A 22,366-nucleotide genomic window follows, 5' to 3' on the forward strand; every position below is an offset into this window, starting at 1 on the left:
ATTAGTAATTATTATAAGTATAAAGAAGACCCCAGTAACTTATTTAATAACAGAGAGTGAATTAAAAGAATCATATTACATATGTTTAAAACAGAAATCAACCTTAGAACGTGTCTGCTATTTATAAAAATTTGGCAAATATTATTAGGCCGCAGTAAATAATCACAATTATAACACATACCTGAAAACTGTGTAGTAAATAATAAATAAACTTAGAGGGAAAAGAACAAAAATATGGATATAGCAGCTTAAAAATGTTTAAATTTCTCTCTCACACATGACTCATGGTCAGAGAGATCAAGATAAATTGCAGAATATTTATAATAAAAATAATGAAAATATCACATATCCCTTGCACCCCTAATATAAGAGGGAGGCTATTCTGACTTAAATGCAAAGCATTAAAAAGTTATTTTCTAAAGCAAAAATTAATAAGTAAATAAATTATATATTAACCTCAAGAAGCTAGACAAAAAGAACAGATTAAATATAAGTAGAATAAATTAAAGGCTAAATGAGAAAGCAATGAATTACAAAATGGCTGATTATTTGACACAGACAATGAAAGAACTCAGTAGATAGTCTAAAAAAAGGGGAAAAACACAAATACATGAAAGAAGGCATTAAAAATGAGAAAGTAACTATAGATTAAAAGGAAATTGAGAAATACATATGCAAGTCTAGGGACAATATAAATTGCCAAAACTATCCAGAAAAGAAACTTAAGCAGACCAGATGTACAGAAAACTTAAAGCTATCAAAGACCTATTATTGGGGCTGGCACTGTGGTGCAGTGGGTTAAGGTCCAGACCTACAGCGCTAGCATCCAATTTGGGTGCCGGTTCAAGTCCCAGCTGCTGCACTTCCAATCCAGCTCCCTGCTAATGTGCCTGGGAAAGAAGTAGAAGGTGGCCCAAGTCCTTTTGCCCCTGCACCCATGTGGGAGACCTGAAAGAAGCTCCTGGCTCCTGGCTTCAGATCGGCGCAGCTCTGGCCATTGCAGCCAATTGGGAAGTGAACCAGCAGATGGAAGATCTCTCTCTCTCTCTCTCTCTCTTTCTCCTTCTCCCTGTCTTTCAAATAAATGAATCTTTAAAAAAAAAAAAAAAAAAAAAAAGAAGACCTATTGGGGCCGGCGTTGTGGTGCAGCAGGTTAAAGCCCTGGTCTGAAGCACTGGCATCCCATATGGGCACCAGTTCTAGTCCCAGCTGTTCCTCTTCTGATCCAGCTCTCTGCTATGGCCTGGGAAAGCAGTAGAAGATGGCCCAGGTCCTTGGGTCCCTGCACCAGCATGGGAGTCCTGGAAGAAGCTCCTGGCTCTTGGCTTTGGATCGGCGCAGCTCCAGCCATTGTGACCATCTGGGGAGTGAACCATCGGATGGAAGATCTCTCTCTCTCTCTCTTTCTCTCTCTCTCTCTGTAACTCTGTCTTTCAAATAAATAAAAATAAATCCTAATAAAAAAAGAAGAAGAAAACCTATTATCATCCTCCCATCTACCCTTCTTCCCCCACCTTGTGGGAGATTTGTGTTATTTCAAGATGCAGTCTTCATAACCTTCAAGAAGTAGATATCTCTAAGTAAACACTTCCAAGGATAGAAAAATGAAGGAAACAAAGCCTTCAGTGCTTCTTTTTAATGAATGTACTGTGTCTATATTAAAACCTCCAAAGATAACAAAGTAAGAGAGAGAGAATCTGCAGACTGGTCCTTAACTCTTTGAGGATACATGGTCAACCATTTAGCCTAAGAAGAAAGAGAAAGATGAGGAAGAGGGAGGGAGGGGGGTGGGAAGCAACAAAAAGAATAAATAGGGAGAGAATGGAAGAAAAATAAGGAAGAGGAGAAGCCCCACAGTTGGGGGTGGGGGATCCCCTTCAAAGTAGGGTGGCTTCTAGAAACCTCAGAGTGAACAGGACAAGGTCTGTATCAGCACAGTAGTGTCTGTGGGCTGGTGCTTTGTTGTCTCGCAACGAATGTTTGCATGCCAACCACCGGAGGGGGACATTTTATTTTGAACTCACTTCCAAATATGGTGCTGTCCCTGTTGTCTTTGGGGACCTCGCTGGATATTGTTAACTATGTAGCTGACCATGTTACTCTGCTGCTTCATGGCTGAAAAAATCCAGCAACAGGTGAGGGCTTCTCTTTAGCACATAAATCTCCTTTTTAGGCATTGTGTGAGGTCCAAATTCTATCTTTCTGTCTTCTCTGGCTTCGGTTTTTCCAGATAATCTAGCACCGTTTGTCTATGGATTGTGCCTTAAATGATTTCTGTAAATACATAACGCTTGGTGTATGCTGAATTCTCTGGGCAGATAAACAATGTCTCAGCTACAACAACAGTTGCTCATCTTCATAGACAGAGCAGCTGAACGAACAAAGGAACCATCAGAACACATCTAGAAATGAGAAAAAATATTTCAGAAACAACACTAGGAGAATTGACCAAATAAAAACTCATTTTTGTGGTTTTTGCTCATTTTCCTTAAGTAATGCAACTTCTAAGGAAAAGAGAATAACATAAAATGTAGTGGCAAAGAGCAGTCTCTTTATATATTACATCTGTCATGCATGTCAAAATCAACTTCTCCTCAATCTTGAGATGAATTGTATCTTCATGTATGTTTTCTTTCCATTTCTTCCAGTCTTCCAAATTCTTGTTTTCTGAATCCTTCACCCAGTGTCAGTAATTTATTCCAGCATATACGAGAGTAATCCAAAAGATGCATGAGAAATGGAATTAAAAGATATGCTCATTTCAATGCAAAGACATTGCCATTCATGCATGTGAAGGGTCATGGAAAATGTGTGTAATGAAAAAGGTGCTTATGGTCTTCAAAATTTTTGTACCAGCATAAACTTATTTTTTAAGATTTATTTATTTGAAAAGCAGAGTATCAGAGAGAGAGAGAGAGAAAGAGAGAGAGAGAGAGAGATCTTCCATCTGCTGATCCATTCCACCAAATGTCTGCAACTGCCAGACTCAGGACCCCAAAGCTCCATTCAGGTCTCCCACCTGGGTGACAAGGGTCAAGTACCTGGGCCATCTTCTGCTGCCTTCCCAGGGCATTAGCAGGGAGATGGATTGGGATGCCAGAGTCACATGGCTTAGCCCTCTACACCACAATGCCAGCCTCTAACTTATCTTTTAATCCCTGTTTCAATGAACTTTTGCAGTCAGTCTTCTCGTATATGAGAAGGCACTTTACTTCAGCTATCCTTTTCATGCTAATAAAGACTAGACTATAGGAACTACTGCACTGTGTTCACACTGACTTTTCCAGATGATTGTGTTGTTGATCTTTTATGCATTGATCATTTCTGGATAATTGCACTGTCTTTTAGGCACATGGAATAATATTCAACTACAAGCTCCAAAGGGTGCATGATGAAAATTAAATTTCGCCCTTACCCCATCGCCAAAGGCAAACAGAATTTCTTTGTTTAAGATTGTAAGTTCTCTGCAACATTGCCAGATTTCTTTTCCTTAGGTACTTAAGCCTCTTAAAACAGCTCTTCTTCTCCCACAGATGGATCTACAAAACACAGATTTTTGAAATAATATTGTTCATTACCCCTCGTGGCCATTCTTTGTGGGAAGTAAGAAAGTGATGGGCTACTGCAGCCAGTGGGGGTAACTTTGGATCTGAATCCAGGTTAGACCACTTATCCTGGGTGTGTACATGGGGACAGACCCCAGAGGGAGGGGAGTGGGATAGAAGTCGAAAGACTTCTGAGGGTTCTGCAGGTGCCAGTAAGTCTCCAACATTCGTAGGTGTTGTTTCCTGAACGTGATCTGCCTGGAGATTCCTCTCACCAGTTCATCTGTTTTACACATGGGAGGCATTAGCATCACCCCCTTTCAATAAATGAGAAAACTGAGACACACAGAGGGTAGAATACAGAAATTATAAAATGATGGTGAAAATACAGTATACATTTCAGTGGATAAATAATATACAAGAGAGTTAGCATACTAAAATAATTACATGACTGAAGTATAAAATATATCTATGCTTAGCATACTTATTATATATAGGTATCACTATTAAAAACTATAAATAGGACATCTCAGTGCTTACATCCTATAAATATAAACAGGCTAGTATTTATGTTGAATGCTGTGCCATTCTAACAATAAGAGATATCCATAAAATATACATTTATTGGGGCTGCACTGTGGTGTAGCAGGTGGGGCCGCTGCCTGCAGTGCAGGCATCCCATATGGGTGCCGGTTCAAGTCCCAGCTGCTCCACTTCTGATCCAACTCTCTGCTGAGAAAAGCAGTGGAAAGATGGCCCAAGTCCTTGGGCCCCTGCACCCACTTGGGAGACCTGGAGGAAGCTCCTGGCTCCTGGCTTCAGACTGGCACAGCTGCAGCCATTGCAGCCAATTGGGAAGTGAACCAGCAGATGGAAGACCTCTCTCTCTCTCTCTCTCTCTCTCTGCTTCTCCTTCTCTCTCTGTGTAACTCTGACTTCCATTAAATAAATAAATCTTTATAAAATATGTATGTATATTTATTGAAAGCCTTAATCTCATTTGATGAATTACCCATATAATTTTACATATGGCTGAAAATTATCTATTTATAAAAATGTGTTTATGTTGCTTTAATCAATTGCTGCTTAGTAACTATTGTAATGGTTATTCAATCTGGGAGAAATCTGTAAAATAATATTTAAAGACAAATATCAGGAAGTTTAGACTTCCTTTTAGTTTCTTGCACCTGTATTGAGATCTCAAGCCTGTTCCCACGTTTCTCCATTTGACTCTCATTTGTCACAGGTGTGTTCAGCAGTAATTACTAAATCCCCGTGACACTGTATGATGATCACAAAGACAAGTTTTTCTGATTGTCCTAGTGTAATTGTGAATGCATTCTCTTTCATTCTTTGAAGTTTATGTGCTTGGACAATAAATAGCACAAGGGTACTTCAAAAAGTTTGTGGAAAATTAGAATCAAAACAAGTTTATTTTGCTGCAAAAACTTTTAAAATCATGCATAATTTTTTTTTTCATAATACACATTTTCCATGAACACTTTTGAGGACTCTTCCCGTAGCACTTGTTCTTTGTTTTTCAAAGCCACATGACATTTTCCCAGGGAAAGGAGCCACGGAGAAAACACAGCTTTGGAGTTCTCCTGGACTGACCCCACAACTAAGCCCCACTTTGGTTATTAAGACTTGCTTCTCTCTCAAGTCACATCCTTTTTCCAGACCCTGATCTCCCTTTTCATTTTGCTTAGCCTTTGTATATAATGCATTAGTCTCACAAGAACACTATATCTGCATACCAACTCTAAATAGTCATACGCACATATATGCCTAAATGGGTATGTGCAAAATTTATATATACATATACATATTCACGTATACTTATATGTATGTATAATGCATCATTTTTAGCCTTAATTTCAGTATCCTGGTTTTCTCCACTTGTCACATTTAATTTCTTCTTTTCCTGCTCTCCAGTTTTAATGAATGATAGTGCTGTATCACATGCCATACCACCAACGGTTCAGCTTGAGATTTTTCTAACAAATCTTCAGTGATATTAAAACCACTTCCTTTCTTATCAAACGGAGGTGCACCCTGAGCTAGGGAGGAAGGCTGAATGGGCCCTTCCAGGGTTTTTGGAAGAGAGTCCCAAAGGACACGTTTGCTTTTTGCAAGAGTCAGAGAGTGAAGGGCAAGCTCTACCCCCAAGGGAGAAGGGATGCATGAGCAACACACTCAGTCTTTGTAAAAGCTTGCCCTTGAAAAGAACATCCTTGGGGCCGGCGCTGTGGCTCACTTGGTCAATCCTCCGCCTGCGGCACCGGCATCCCTTATGGGCACTGAGTTCTAGTCCCGGTTGCTCCTCTTCCAGTCCAGCTCTCTGCTGTGGCCCGGGAGGGTAGTGGAGGATAGGCCGAGTGTTTGGTCCCTGCACCTGCACGGGAGACCAGGAGGAAGCACCTGGCTCCGGGCTTTGGATCGGTGCAGCGCCGGTCGTAGCGGCCATTTGGGGGGTGAACCAACAGAAGGAAAACCCTTTCTCTCTGTCTCTCTCTCTCACTGTCTAACTCTAGCTGTCAAATAAAAAAAAAAATCCTTAAAGCACAGGTGTTGTTTTTTTTTTTTTTTTGTCTGTTCTACTTAATATGACTGGTTTAATTCTGTAATTATCACACAGTTATTCTTAAGTGTTGAAAATTAACTGAAATGTGATCCCTGTTAAACACAAGAGTGGGAATAAGAGAGGGAAGAGATGTATAATTTGGGACATGCTCAAGCTGACTTGCCCCAAATGGTAGAGTTAGAAACATACCAGGGGATTCCAATTCAATCCTATCAAGGTGGCATGTACCAATGTCATCTCACTATTCCAAGTGATCAATTTCAGTTCACAATTGATCATAATGAAAGGACTAAGAGTCAAAGGGAGCACATAAACAAGTCTAGTACCTGCTAACACTAACCGATGGAATAAATAAAGGGGAGAGTGATCCAACATGGGAAGTGAGATACTCAGCAGACTCATAGAATGGCAGATGTCCTAAATAGCACTCTGGCCTCAGAATCAGCCCTAAAGGCATTCGGATCTGGCTGAAAAGCCCATGAGAGTATTTCAGGCATGGAAAGCCAAGACACTCTGGCAAAAGATCTCTGTGAGTGAGATCCCAGTGGAAAGAACAGGTCTTCAAAGAAGGAGGTACCTTTCTCTGAAGGGAGGAGGGAACTTTCACTTTGACTATGACCTTGTCTGAACAAGATAAGAATCGGAGAACTCAGAGAGCTTCCATAGCTTTGGAAACTCATGACTGGAACATAGGGAGATTACTGATGCCATAGACAGGAGTGTCAATTGGTAAAGTCAACAACAGGAGTCACTGTGCACTTACTCCTCATGTGGGATCTCTGTCCTTAATGTGCTGTGCATTGAGATTTAATGCTATAACGAGTACTCAAACAATATATTTCACTTTGTGTTTCTATGGGGGTGCAAACTGTTGAAATCTTTACTTAATGCATACTAAACTGATCCTCTGTAAAAAAAAAAAAAAAAAAAAAAGAAAGAAATTATCAACTCCCAACTTGACTCTCACTGGGATTAAACATGACAATAGGTCTGATCTGATTCATCATCATTTAAAAAAAATCATCTATTATTTTTCACTTTATGTTTCTGGGTGGGAGCAAACTGTTGAAATCCTTACTTAAGGTATACTAAGCTGATCTTCTGTATATTAAGATAATCGAAAATGAATCTTGATGTGAATGGAAGGGGAGAGGGAGTGGGAAAGGGGAGGGTTGTGGGTGGGAGGGACGGTATGGGGGGGAAGCCATTGTAATCCATAAATCGTACTTTGGAAATTTATATTCATTAAATAAAAGTTAAAAAAAAACTAAAAAAAAAATCCTTAAAGCACAGGTGTTGTCAGCACGGCAGTGTCTCACGTTGATTCTTACGACTTTAGATCCCTCCACACTCCCTGTCCCACAAGCACTGGGCCTGGGCCATCTCCTGCACTCCGTACTTTCTCCTGCTCCAGGGTCCCGGCTGCCAAAAGTCTCCAGCAGCTCGAGTCCCCACAGCCACATCCACGTGGACACTTTGTCCAGGCATCCGTGCTTGTACACTTCAGGGCAGAAAGGGCACAGGCACTGTGGAAATGGCCATCCTTGAGAACAGATGCCTGAGCCCCCCGGACTCGTCCGCACGTGCAGGTCATCAGCGTGGCGTAGAGTTGTGTCCCACGACTGCCGGTTTCTTCTCGAATGGCCTCCTGTCCATGGCCTTCTGGCCTGGGACATGGGAGATGCCCCCTTCCTTCATCAGGACGGTGAACTTGCTGATCCCTGCATATTTAACCACGGTGCTTGTTATCACTGCTCTGCTGGGGCAGCCTTGGTGAGCTGCCTTCCTTGGCTCCAGCTTGTGCTTCTCCTGGGGGTAATAGTCCTTGTCACTCCCCTGGTTCAGGATGACCAAGGCCCCACCTCACCTGACCAGCAAGGAAGCAGTTACTGCGCTGCACCTGCTCCATGCCTCATCCGCCACCTTCTCACAGACTTCACCTTCGGAACAGCCATCCAGGCTGGCCTAATGTTTCCACCTTCATGAGCTGAAATTGATATATAAAACTTTTTCTTCAGAGCTTTTCCTTAGCCATTTCTCACAGCCTCATAGAATTTGACAAGTACCATTCTTATTTTTAATAAGAATGCCTAATTCATCTTCTAAATTGTTTTACATTTTAACATTGATTTCTTGCTTGATTCATGATCTGCATCTTAGAGGAACGTTGAATACTTGTGTGGGGTTTTTTTTTTTTTTCTTTCTCTTTGGAGGAGGGCACTTATGTGGGGACAGAACGACCATTCTTTCTCCTTCATTAGGAATTTGTGGTTCAAAAACAGCTCTGCTTTTATGATTTCTACTTTATTGAATTTATGAAGAAATTCTGTGTTGCCTAATATGTGATCAATGTCTATTACAATTTGATGGCTATGTATTCTGTGTTGATATATAAGCAGTACTAACTGTTATATGTGTGTCCTGTGTCTGCATTATTTGATGAATGATTGAAAGGGACATGCCAAAAATCTTCATTTATGATTTTTTTAGTGCATCTTGCATTTCCCCAAGACTTTGAATACTATATTCTTATATAATAGCAATTGCTGCACATAGTCGCTGTAATATCTCCTCTGTTGCTACTTCCTTTTGCAAATAGGAATTATCAGTTCTGTTGCTGTGAGTGCTGCTTTCTGCTGGAATATTTGAGAATATAATATTAGCATAGGGAGCATAGGCTCTCTCACTTCCATTTTATTAGTGCTTGCTTGGGAGGCCTTTGCCCACTCTTTTTCAAGCTGTCATCCTTCCTGGTGCTTTCCTTGTGTGTCTCTTGTAAATATCATGTAGCTGAATTCCATCCTTGTATTGATTTAACAATACGTTAATTTGTTATTCACCAGGGGGATTTAATCATTCTTCCCTCTGGTCATCCAGTTTATTGGTATTTATAATATTTAGAGATTGAATTCGCTGCATGATAGATAGCATAGCTAAATATCAGTGGATTAGATACAGAAATAAATGGGGGATCTGGTAGCAAACAAACAGAGAATGGTTATTGGCTGCACCACTGAGCTCTATTATGATCTCCCTTATTTTACTTTTTTTTTTTGACAGGCAGAGTTAGACAGTGAGAGACAGAGAGAAAGGTCTTCCTTCCGTTGGTTCACCCCCCAAATGGCCACTACGGCCGGCGCTGCGCCAATCCAAAGCCAGGATCCAGGTGCTTCTCCTGGTCTCCCATGCGGATGCAGGGCCCAAGCACTTGGGCCATCATCCACTGCCCTCCCAGGCCACAGTAGAGAGCTGGACTGGAAGAGGAGCAACCAGGACAGAATCCGGCGCCCCAACCGGGACTAGAACCTGGGGTGCCGGTGCCGCAGGTGGAGGATTAGCCTAGTGAGGCGCGGCGCCGGCCTGTGATCTTCCTTATTTTACGGCAGAGGTAGAATTGTGTGGGATTGTGAAACTTGAGAGAGATGAGTTCAAAAATTGAATAGTACATAGAAGCTTCTCAGGGCACCACAAGCACTTACCATTTACTAATATTTACATTTCTAGTTTATATTACTTTTGTATGCTTTTTTGGCATCTTCTGACATGGATAGTCCTATTTGTAATAGAATACCACAGACATTAGATAAATGACATATAGCCTATATTTCTCTGTGTGTCTCTGAATGCTTATATATATTATAATACATAATAGTTAATGTATTACTTATTAATAATTACTAATTAATATAGCAATATCAATATTACTAATATTATATAAATAATATACAATATGCTGATTTTTAATATTATACATAATATATGACATATTGATTATTATTATATAATGTTAAAATTATGATTTATACTATATTATATTGCTTATTATTAATATATTATTGTATTATATATTATATATATATCATCCTGAGCTTTAGTATGGTTTTCCTGTGTGCCACTCCTCCCTCCCAGAAATTGTTGAACTGATTTGAAAATTCAACTATGGATTGTTATTGTGTGTGTGTGTGCATGTGTGCATGTGTGTGTTAATAAGGGTGGAGTGAAGGTTTAGCATTATGCATATTATAAGATTTGCTTTAAAGTTTCAAAATAAACTAAACCTTAATTTTCCCGGTTTCATTATGTACCTCTTGTTCTTATACAAAGTATTTTATCTTTCTGAATTGTTTCTTGTGTTTTTTTTTTCTTGAGTACTTCTACTTATTTGCAATGAGAAGCAAGAGTATTGTTCTTTCTGGACCCTTGAAAGCTCAAAAAATTAATTTCCTTGCTCTTACAAGAAAATAACACTTTGGTTAGATTTAGAATTCTTGGTTTGCCATCCTTTTTCCTCAAATATTCTGAGTGGTGTTCCAATGTCTTATAGCACGCAAAGTCACAAGTTGCCTACTAAGCTATCACCTAGGTACTTCAGCACCTTCTCTCCTCTGAGTTGTGATGGGGGCCAGGACTCAGGAACTCTCTCCAGTCAGCTCGCCAACAGGGGGAGCAAGAGGAGACGGGGAAACCAGAGAAGTTCTCTCCTTCCATGCTGTCTCAAAGGCCTCACCTGCTTGGGGGCTACTTGTTACAGTAGCTGTGCCTGGTGCCTTACCAGCAGTGAAGGGTCCCCTCCTCCTGGACCCCAGCTGCAAAGGACCCCCTCCCTTTTACGCTGACACATTCTGATCATCCTACCGCTTTCTGTTGGTCCCCAGTTCTCTGTAGGTACAACCTCTGTGTTAATGCCAGTGTCCCCTCCTTGGCTTTCTGGTCTTCCAATCCCACTTCCCAAACTTCTATAATTAAATTCTCTCTTACAATAACTGGTGTGGTTTGTGCTTTCAGGACTAGATCCTGATTTACGCAGATTAGAAATGAGAATTATGAAATCAGTCTTATTCTCTTTAGTTTGTAGATAACCATTTATAAAGTATTTTCCAATACAGAAGAGAGCAGGATGTCTTACTCATTGGTCCTTTTCAACATGGGGGTCCCATCTATCTTTAATTCAAGAGATTTTATTGCTTTTTTTTTTTTGCTATTTTCTTTAGTTATTAAATGTTGTATTGTGAAAATGTTGTTTTATCTTTCCTTAGTGAGATGTTAACTTGTTGGTCACTTTCCCTCCAGCCCCAAGACTCTCAACCTTGTTCCCCTATTGTCCCTCTGATCTTGAGCTGCCTGGATTGGTCATTGTGACCCCTCCCAGATGTCAACAGAAGCACCTGTAGTCATTTGGAAACAAGTGACCTCCTATTCTGTGTTATCTCATTCATGGGAGGTCCTTCCATGCTCTCTGGCTGATCCTCCTTTTTTCTTATGCCTCTCTTATCACTGGCAGTTTTCCAACATCTACTAACATCCACAACCAAGATTTAGACCGGCGGGGGTGGGGAACACCTGTCCCCTGGGCCATATAGGGGTGTGAGATCACTTGATCTGGCCTTGCTAAAGCAACTGCTGGTGGGACTCAAAATTCAATACATCTATAGCAATCTAATTCTTAAGTTGATAATTGTGTATGGCCTGGAAAAGATGCTACATGTATCCACACAGCCCTTGGTGGAAAAAGAGTTTCCTATGCCTGCCACAGTGTCCCTTTTAGCTGCATGGGTCATTGTTTTCTGGGGACACCCCCAACTATCCACTAACTCAATGGGAACTTTTTAAGTTTGTGGAAATCAAAGTCTGAATTGACTGTGTTTCTCCCCTCAAAGGCAACCACGAGGGATAAAGTTGTGGTCACCAACCCTGTGAACGAGGCTTCCTCTGGGTGGGATCCCAAAGTCTTCAGCTGATGCGTCTCTGCCTACCTTCCAAGGTGCTTCTGAGAAGCAGAAGTGCTGCTGCTAACACAGGGGTCCTTCCTCAGGGACTCCAGCTCGGAGGTGCTCCTCTAAGCTGCTCCTCCAATCCACAGCCTCTATAGCACTAGGGCAAGAACTTCTACCCCTGCAGCCTAAGGAACCTTTGCAGATCTTCTCCGAATTATCTCCCGCATCTCTCTAACTCCCTAAACAGTGCTCACAGGGGAAGAGCTCTGAGCGTCCTCTGTTGATTTATTGTACATTTGCTGTGAGTTCTTATTCCTTGATGATTTTCTATGGGTTTGTGTATGAGGTTGGGACTCTTTTGAGTTTCAATAAAACTGAACTTTTCTTCTTTATTTTTTCTTTGTTCTTCATTTCCTTGGTTTGGAGGGTAAACACCTGGCACACTAGCCCCTTGCCAGAAGTCCACCGATACATGATGTATATTTGAACTTCTTTTGGGACTTAGAGAAAAAAAAAACACATTTTGTAAAGAGAAGGAAAAAGATTTCATGAAAAGCAGTTAATAATTATCAATACAATGGTATTAAACAAAGAAACCAGAAATGACTGACAGGTATTTAATTACCTAAAGGTAACCTCAACAGTCATGGAGACTGCCTGCAAATGCAAGAAGGCTTTGGTTGGACAGTTTTCTGATGACATTCTGCAAGCCCCGCTTATCTTTCAGACCAGATACATGGACGTTTTGAGAGCACTCATCTTCTTTTTCCCACTTGTAGCATTTTCACTCCTGTCCAAATTCTCTCTACCAGGGTGGACCAGTTTGGAGTGTTTCTTCCACAATATCATAGGCATTCAAGTTTAGGGTCTTTATCCAACAGTCCCCATTTTCTTGCATGTTAAACATTCAATAAATGTTGAGAGAGTTCCAAGAGAAGGAAAAAAACAAATTCTGAAGTTGGAGGGAGTTAAAATTACATAAGCAAAATGGGTACATGTTTCCTTTATAGCATTCTCGTAAGGTCCAGTAGATCTTTCTTGGACAATGACTGAATAAGCCACTACACATACACAGGGGCATGAAAAGAGAAAACACAACTCCTATTCCATGACCTGTGCAGTAACGGTGTACACAGTACATTAAAAAAATCTCTTGCATGTCAGTAAAATGGATTTGTACACCTGTCCATGTTTTTGTGCTTCTAGGTGATCCTCGTCTTTGTACTAAGCATCGGGTCTCTTATAATCTATTTCATCAATTCCACCGAGTGAGTACAAACCCAAATCTCCCCTCCCTACCCTCTCAGTCACTTGCTGAACTAACTTCAAATTTTCTCCTCTGGGGTAATGCTTAATACATGCACACACACACATAAACTAAAAAAGAATGGTAAGGGTTCAGCTCCCCCATTAAACACTCAACCCCACTTTGCAATGAAAGCACATGTTTCTCCTGTGTGCTGCCATCTTCCATATCTAAGGGTTGGGGGAGTGGGGCAGTGGGTGCAGATCTGCTCTAGGGTCTCTGGTGGCTCCAAGCCCCCAAAAGTCATCTCTGCACCTGAACTCCTTATGAAGCCATTAACATCTTTGGGTTCCTCGGGTGTTGAATCAGAAGTTCCATAGTGGCTCCATCTCGTAGGTTCCCAATGATGTGGGATGATTTTTTGAGAAAGCAAATGCTAGCTCACACCTGAGATAAAGAACCAGATCACTGTCTGCTCCGATTGAAGACACTCCCTCCTTAAAGTGCCAGGTTAAGGCAGGCTTTCATTTCGTTTTGTTTTGTTTTGACAATCTTCAATCTAATTGAACTGTACTGTCTGTCCTCTGATAATTATATTGGACTCAGAGTCAAAGTGAAAAAGTGCAGAAGCTAAACCTTCCAGACAGCACAAATCGTCTTATAAAACAAGGAGAGCCACATAATCTCTCTGGCTCCAAATCCCTGCTGATAAAATTGAAACAGAACCAATAAATCTTAAGAAAGTAATGGCAGTAATTTTCCTATTATTTTTAGTTCCATAGACTGTTGAATCATTTTGTTCATGTATAATTCTACTCCCAAGGGAAAAGTAATTTCCTTGAGATCTGAATGTGTGTGGATTGACCCTTCATGGTAAATGAATAGAAAATCGCCTGCCCTATCCCCTCTGCTTGCTGTTACATAGACATAGCTTTCCCAATATGCATCTTTACAAGTGCCCTTGTCTCTTTTCCAGCCCTGTTAGAAGCTGTTCTTCATACCAAGACAAAACCATCCCTGTTGATTTGATTTTCAATGCTTTCTTCAGTTTCTATTTCGGGTTGAGAGTAAGTACCTGTTGGAAGTGGGCATGAACACCCAACACAGTACAACTGGAGATCTGTGTGTTCCTTACTTACAAGGTCTCGCTAAGTTTTCAGGTTATAAAGATGAAAGATCCATGCCCTAAATTGTTAAATAGATGATAAGATCTAAAAATTCCATCCACCCTGAAGTTGGAATTATAAACAAGGTAAAAAAATTACAATACAAATGAAAATGATTTCTTTGTTAGATGGCATCACCCTATCATAATGTCTTTCTTATTGGTTGCCGTCTACTACTGAGACACCTTTATCAATAATTACCAGCTGGCAGAACCAAATAACAAGTTCCTCGAGATGAGATGTCGTTTTCTCCATTAATGACATATGCACTGAATAATTGTATAAAATGCTTTTGTATTTTTCTTCATTTTTGTAACACTCACTTATTAAATAGTTCTTTGATTCCACTGGCACTTATTAAGCACTGATGCTAGACCTACATTTCAACGTGTTTACCGGTTCCATGTTTGTGGGAGACTGTACTCACACAGTGCACATCCACACCCACCTACCCCACACATGAGGCTAAAAAACTTTGTGGAAAAATGAAACTGAAATGCAAAAAAATTTGAAATCCATCCACAGTGTTTTCTTTTGTTTGTTTGTTTTTTTTAAATATTTATTTATTTATTTGAAAGTCAGAGTTACACAGAGAGAAGAGAGGCAGATAGAGAGAGAGAGAGAGAGAGAGAGAGTCTTCCATCCGATGGTTCACTCCCCAGATGGCCCAGATGATCCGAAGCCAGGAGCCAGGAGAGAGAGAGAGAGAGAGAGTCTTCCATCCGATGGTTCACTCCCCAGATGGCCCAGATGATCCGAAGCCAGGAGCCAGGAGCTTCTTCTGGGTCTCCCACCCAGGTGCAGGGGCCCAAGGACTGGGGCCATCTTCTACTGCTTTCCCAGGCCACAGCAGAGAGCTGGATTGGAAGTGGAGCAGCCAGGTCTCGAACCAGCATCCATATGGGATGCCGGCGCTTCAGGCCAGGGTGTTAACCTGCTGCGCCACAGTGCTGGCCCCAGTAGTGTTTTCAAAATAAACATTTTCCATAAGCTTTTTGAAGGACCTCTCTATATGCATGTATAGTAAAACATGTTTATATATACATGTATACATAGATTTATCTTTTTAATATAAGTGTATTATGACACAAGTGTATCTCAATAAGTTCACGTGAAATAGGATTACAACATAAGTTTGTTTTGGTGCACAAAATCTTGAAGTCCATGTATCTGAGTGTCTTCAAGAGTTAATAAACTTATTATGGAAAAGCTATGCATGAATTTTCAAATTTTTTGCAAAATAGACTTACCTTTGAAATCCATTTTTCCATGAATCTTTTGAAGCACCATCGAATATGTGCCTATGACTGTCCTTTACTGCTTACCCAGAACACACTCATCATCGGAACCTGCTTCTAGCAGCAGATTCTCCCTTCTGGAAATGCGTGCTTAACCTAAGTAGGGCAGCTCATAAACACAGGCCAGGCCAGCCAAGCTTCCCGAAAACTACACCTTTTCCATTGGAGAACGTCCTAAATTATGTGTCTTTGTTGCTCACAAATAAGGGGATTTGTGTATATAATTATTGTACATAATTGGCCAGCAGGAAGGTCTAGGGGAAACTGAGAGATTCAACATCTAGTAAGTAATATTACTATGTATTCATTTGTTGAGTGCCTAGTAAAAGTACAATCTTTTGTACTGCATATGCATATGCATTGGTAGATCTATATAAATATGTGTGCATTTATATAAAAGTAAAACGGACTGAGATAAAAACCTCAATGGATGAATGCAATGTAGCTGAATCATGCTATCTCTTGTGTTCACTTGAGAAAGCTTTGTGGCTAATGGAAGCTTGAATGTTCCATTTCCATTTCATAGTTTTTGGCAGCTGATGACAAGATCAAGTTCTGGCTGGAGATGAATTCCATTGTAGATGTTTTTACCATCCCACAAACTTTTATGTCTTATTATTTGAAGAGCAATTGGCTAGGTGAGTGTGCTGTGGGTGTCTGTGGTAATATCTATTTTAAAATCTCAACTTTCCTTTATTAGTGTCTGTCCTTCATTTTGCTTTAATACTTGACTGTCATGTGAAAAAATCGCTCACCCTGTTAGTGTAGTTTTGTAATATATTTGCAGAAACCATGTTTTGACTCTCAAGACCCAGCCCTATTCCTGGTATACAGTAGGTGCCCAACAGTTGTTGATGGGATATCTGTACACATAATTTGAGAGGCAAATCTCCCACAAGCCATTCCCTTAGAAGCATTTTTATGCTGGGATCCCATAAGGGCTGCGAGAGATGAGAAGCCACCCTTGATCTTTCAAAATTCATCTTCATGGCATGTCCAGTTGAACATGCTGCGACATGTTTGGGAAACATGCAATCGGCTGTTTTGTCTTCAAGGCTGATGCATTGCCAGCGCATGGGTACTATGCAGCCTTGATCAGTTTTTTTGTGACTTGAGGTTATCATTAATTATCTAAAAATAAACACCAGTTCTATACCTTGCCTTATTACCAAATCATCTAAAGTAAAACATCTCATAAAGATGAAGAAACATGCCACGGGGATTGCATGATCATGAGCTCAAGTGATTTATGGAGAATATGTTAAGTTAAATAGAGCAAGGTGAATAGTGCTTATTTTATGTGAGGGGTGCATCTACATGCTTTGTGTTTAATCTGCTACTCCATGAGGTAGGTACTGATAAAATTCTTTTACATATGAGGAGCTGTGAAGTTTAGGAGATCATCTTAGTTGGCAAAAACCCTGGTCAGGATTGGAACTATGGCTCAGGCTCTTGAACCTGTGACATTATATTTGAACATGAAGGGAAAAGTGGAACGTGAGCAGCCCTAGTTGGGCTATGATTCAGGCTATGCCATGGAGTGACTGTCTTTTTGCAGCTTTCTCCTTTCTGTTGCCTTGTAGGTTTAAGGTTCCTACGAGCATTGCGGCTACTAGAACTTCCTCAAATCTTGCAAATTCTACAAGTCATCAAGACCAGGTAAACATTAACCATGCCAGACATACTTCTTACTGACTAGTTTGGATTACAAAATGAAAAATGTGAACTCAATCTTCAACTCAACACAATTTACAACAGAATTTCAGTCAAGTAGTGATATCTCTTTACTCTCAAGCTATGACTCATTTACTTTCTCCCATTACATTGCGTTGCATGCACACTGGATGAAAACTTTGCAATCCTCTTAGTTTGTTTATTCTTTTCTTTTCTGAAAATTTTTTATTTATTTTTATTTTGAAAGGTAGAGTAACAGAGAGAGAGGGAAAGACATACAGAGAGAGATGTTCCATCCACTGGTTCCTCCTCAGATGGGTACAGGAATCAGAAACTCCATCCAAGTCCCCCACATGGGTAGCAGGAACTGAAGCACTTGGGCCATCATCCGCTGCCTTCCCAAGCACATTAACAACAATCTGGATTGGAAGCAGAGTAGTTGGACTTAAAGCAGCACTCCGATATAGATGCAGACATCCCAAAGAGTGGCTTAACCCACTGCAGCACAGTGCCCACCTGCAGTCTTTGCTTTTGAAAGCTACAATATGTAAGCCCATTTAGGTCTTGATTCTGTGTCCCTGCAACACATACACGTGTGCACACACGCACACACACACACAGTGAAATCATTTCAGATTTGTTGTTCATCATTGTTTTTTGAATCATGCCCACCATGGTTAGGTAAATCTTTCTTAGGTTTAGGAATATAAGGCAGTTTCTCTGAGTGTGAGCATTGTCCATTAGCCTCAGTGAGTTATTGCTTACAGAAATAGGGCCACCTACATATCTGCCCAAAACAACAAAAATCCAAACTAGCTTTTAACTACAATACTTCTAAAGTTTTAAGTTGAGTCGGCCGTCCCTTAGAATTCCCATGCTTCTACATTCTTCCTAGAAATACCACACAGTATTGTTCAGGCGAATTTCACTGCTAGGTGATTGAACATTACAGACAGTTTGGAATGGGGAAGGCCGTTCTTGTGTGACAGGTTGTGCTGCGTGAAAGCCACAGGGATTCCAACTAAACTCTGTGCACTACTTAGAAGGAGAGCTTCTGTTCATGCCTCTCTCTTCTCCACGACCTTTGAATGAATGCCACGGTGTGAGTGACTCCACTTCTCTGTGATCAACTCTAAATTCCATTTTGCCAGCCCACTCCCAGGACTCCCGACATAAGGCATTTTGAGCTATTACTTTAGACAATGTAGCAATCTATTAAGATTACCTTTCACTGATCCATGCACAGTATATTTTTAAAGGCTAGGCTAACAGATGTCATGGCAAAGTCCAAATCTTGGAAGAAGTGTTATGTGGCCTGGGGTGTTTGTATTCTGTGCTTCTCAGACTCTAACGTGCACAGAGATCAAACAGAGGGTCTCATGACTTTGCGGATGCATAGGCTGGGCCAGGACCTGGGACTGTGTGTTTCTTCATTCGCTCCCAGGTAATGCCATCATGGCTTCTGGTCCACGAACCTCATCTCAAGTAGCAACATCCCAGGATGAGCTGCTTGTGCTGCTGTGGAACCTGACCTGTCACAGGAGACCCACCAGTTCTTTGTCTCTTTTTCTCTAGTAATTCAGTAAAGTTTTCCAAACTGATGGCTATAGTTCTCAGCAGCTGGTTCACGGCGGCAGGATTCATTCACCTGGTAAGCATCTAGTCACAGTGCCTAATGACCTTTCTTTGAACAGTGGAGGGGAACCTGGTGAGTCCCTGTCTCCATCCTTGTAACCCATAATCTTCCAAAGTGTGTGTCTCCCACCATCAAAGTGTCTGAAACTAGCCACGACCCCTCTCAGTACTCAGGCAGGAGACATTGTCCTGAATAAGTACCACAGTAGCCACAGCAGATGCCTGGATTTTTCAGCCCTGACTCTGGAGTTGCTGGCAGCCCAGTGACCGTCAGTGCCCACTGTGGAGCCCTGTGGCTATCACCTAAGACTACAGGAGAGAGTGTGGGGGCTCGTCCTAGCTGCAAACATAGCAGGTGCTCATGGGTTAGATACTGTCCTTCAAGCTCCTGGCAGCAGACTGTTGACTTCTCAGAGGTATTCACTATTAGCCATGGGAGTTGGGCCCAGAACACACAAGCTCTGTCCTCTCGGGGAGTCAGGATTACAGGAACCCATATTCTCACACTTAAGAAAGAAAGAGTCACTTTCGAAAATGGTGCTTTACTTTTAAAAAGTGATCGGGTAGCTGAGCCAACAACATGATTGCTAATCTCCATTCCAGTTTTCAACAACAAAGTGAAGCACCTATTTCCCCCAGACATCTTCAGCACCTGATCATCTTTCGTGCTAAATAGAAATAGAAAACAACTAGGAAATATGTAGGCTATGAGGAAGAAAAGTCAAAAGGTGGAAAGATGAAAAATTAATTGCATATAAGTATGTATTATATATAAAATATCGCATGCACTAGGGTACTTCAAAAAGTTCACAGAAAATGGAATTAAAACATAAGTTTACTTTCGTATCCAAAAAATCTTGAAACCCATGCATATGGGGGGTCTTCAGAAAGTCTTTGTACCAAAATGATCTCTTAATTGCAGCTTCTATGAGCTTTTTGGAGAAACCTCTTATTTAACATAATAATATGATATAAAAATAATAAATATCATAAAATATGCATTGTGATATTATATTAATATCTTACAGCAAATGTATCTATATGCTTATACACCATAAATAAAAGTGCCTAAGTTACTCTTTATTTTAAATACAAAAAGATAATTGATGAATTTAGTTTCCTTAAAATGTGAAGACTGAAGGAGAAAATCAGAAGAAAATATTTTTGTTGTTTTTCTTTGAAAAGATTTTTTTAAAATTTATTTGAAAGGCAGAATGACTGAGAGAGAAGCACAAACAGACACAGAAAGAGATCTTCCATCCAATGGTTCACCTCCAAATGACTGTGAAGTCTGGGCCTGTGCTAAGTCAAAGCCAAAAGCCCGGAACTCCACCTGAGTCTCCCACATGGGTGGCAGGGGCCCAAATACTTGGACCATCTTCCATCCCAGACATATTAGCAGGGAGCTGAATCAGAAGCAGAGCAACCAGGACTTGAACTGGCAATCCAATGTGGAATACTAGCATTGCAAGCAGTAGTCCAATTTGCTGTGCTACAGTGTCAGTCCCCAGAGGATTTTTACCTTAATCATTAAGTAGGTTTTGCAGCAGAGGAGGAAGTGACCTGGGAAACTTGTTGATTTTCCTTAGACACTAGCATCAGAAGCACAAGCTCAATGAAATGAAGTGTTCCTCTACCTGCTGCCTTCCTTAATGAAACTCCTGAAACAGCTTGAGAATGAGAATGCGTAGTAATTGCTCAGTCTGAGAGCCCCTGGAGTCTGCTGACGGCAGGTGTGATGATGTGCACAAGACACACGGAGAGCCGTCCCTACCAAGTGTTCCAAATGCTGCACTCCAGCCACACAGCCCTCAGATCGCAGCCATAATCCCAGCTAAGGAAGCCACAGCTTCATAGTCACTGTCCACAGTCTGCGAACCCTTTGCAGCCTGGGAATCATTTATGTCCTTGGGGTGGAATGAAGTGAAATCAGCCCAATGATTTGCCTGTTCCTGAAAACCTTCCCTTAGATACCATTCAGTGATCATTCCTGAGTCTTCTTTCTCTGGACAGGTGGAAAATTCCGGTGACCCATGGCTCAAAGGTAGAAATTCACAGAATATATCATACTTTGAATCCATTTACCTGGTCGTGGTGACAACCTCAACGGTTGGCTTTGGCGATGTGGTGGCCAAGACTTTCTTAGGACGGACCTTCATCATGTTCTTCACCCTGGGGAGTTTGGTGAATAATATTTTTAATATTTTTTGAATATAGCTGCTTAAACCAAAAAACTTTTTTGCTAATGGTGAGAAATAAAGCCATACAGGTCAAAATTGCATTATTCAGAGCAGGTGTCATATGAAAATGCAAAGGTGCCTAGGTCCCATAATTTCAGAATTGCATTCCCCGAAGCCTGTAATGTCAGTGCATGGTTGCAAGAGTTAAATGATGGTGGACAAAGAGAGCTGATTTTCCCTTACTGGCTTCTGTGTAGATTTGTGCAACCCTGTCCACCTTCATCTTTGGCCAAGCACAATACAGTCTTTCTTCATTTAAGATTTGATCTGAAGGAAGTTCTGTCCCTCCCAGCCCAAATGAGTAAGCCCTCAGCACACCAGCATTTAATTTCAAACGAGTGAACAACTTGGCTTGGTTCAGGAGTGTAGCAAAGGCAAAGGAAGCATTCTTTCCTTTTAGTGACCTTCAATTCAATTCCCTAACTTAACAAAATTCTTCACTCCACCTCTCTGATAATCCCTATTGATGTCGATCATTACCTCATTTATCAATATTTATTTGTGCATTTATTTATCATCTACTTGCAAAGTAGAGAGGGAGTGTGTGTGTGTCAGAGAGAAACAGATACACAGAGAGAGAGAGAGAGAGAGAAAGAAAGAGAAAGAGAAAAAGAAACATTTTCTATCTACAGATTCACTCCCCAAATGCCCAGAATAGCCAGGGCTGGACCAGGCTTAAGCTAAGCGCCAGAAATTCCATCTGGAACTCCCATGAAGGTAGCAGGGCCCCAAGCACTGGAGCCATCATCTATCTGCTCCACTACGTTAACAGGAAACTGTATCAGAAATACAGTATTCTGGACTCTAATCAGCACTCCAATATAAGATGTGGGGGTTCCAAGTGTTGGCTTAATCTGTGGAGCCACAATACCCACGTGCTTAACTATTCCCAAGGGCTCAAAATAGAATGAAGTCAGAGTCAGGAGGGAATCTAGATATGAAGATGGGCAGAACCAGTGGGAAGGTTGCCTTATGGCTTGGCTTTCATTGTTGAACACAGAGGAGAATTTTCTTATATTTTAACCAAATCTCTCTTAGCATGTAGTTCATCGTAATGACCCTTGTAGACAAAAGAACATTGTATGTACCTTCTTTCTCCTTAATAGTCTTGGACTTTTGGGGGAATCTGTCCAAATAATGAAACCAAAGGTTTTATTTTCTGATCGTTTTAGATACTATTTGCCATCTATGTCCCTGAAATGGTGGAACTTTTTGCTAACACGAGGAACTACACCAGGTCCTATGATGTGGTCAAAGGGAAGAA

The 22,366-nt window shown here is 40.9% G+C and overlaps 1 protein-coding gene across 1 annotated transcript in view; it reads left to right on the forward strand.

The window, feature by feature from the left end:
- The first annotated feature begins 12,489 nt into the window (after positions 1-12,489).
- Positions 12,490-22,366, forward strand: part of KCNU1 (potassium calcium-activated channel subfamily U member 1) — a 33,459-nt gene continuing 23,582 nt past the window's right edge. Inside the window, exons 1-8 of the mRNA XM_089327033.1 lie at positions 12,490-12,618; positions 13,050-13,111; positions 14,066-14,156; positions 16,080-16,191; positions 17,137-17,212; positions 18,803-18,878; positions 20,876-21,046; positions 22,275-22,366. Of these exons, the coding sequence (XP_089183159.1) occupies positions 12,490-12,618; positions 13,050-13,111; positions 14,066-14,156; positions 16,080-16,191; positions 17,137-17,212; positions 18,803-18,878; positions 20,876-21,046; positions 22,275-22,366 (809 nt within the window). The remainder of the gene's footprint in view (positions 12,619-13,049; positions 13,112-14,065; positions 14,157-16,079; positions 16,192-17,136; positions 17,213-18,802; positions 18,879-20,875; positions 21,047-22,274) is intronic.

The sequence above is a fragment of the Oryctolagus cuniculus genome, chromosome 2 (genome assembly GCF_051225735.1).
Source record: "Oryctolagus cuniculus isolate XC-2025 breed Fujian yellow rabbit chromosome 2, ASM5122573v1, whole genome shotgun sequence".
Lineage (NCBI taxonomy): Eukaryota > Metazoa > Chordata > Mammalia > Lagomorpha > Leporidae > Oryctolagus > Oryctolagus cuniculus.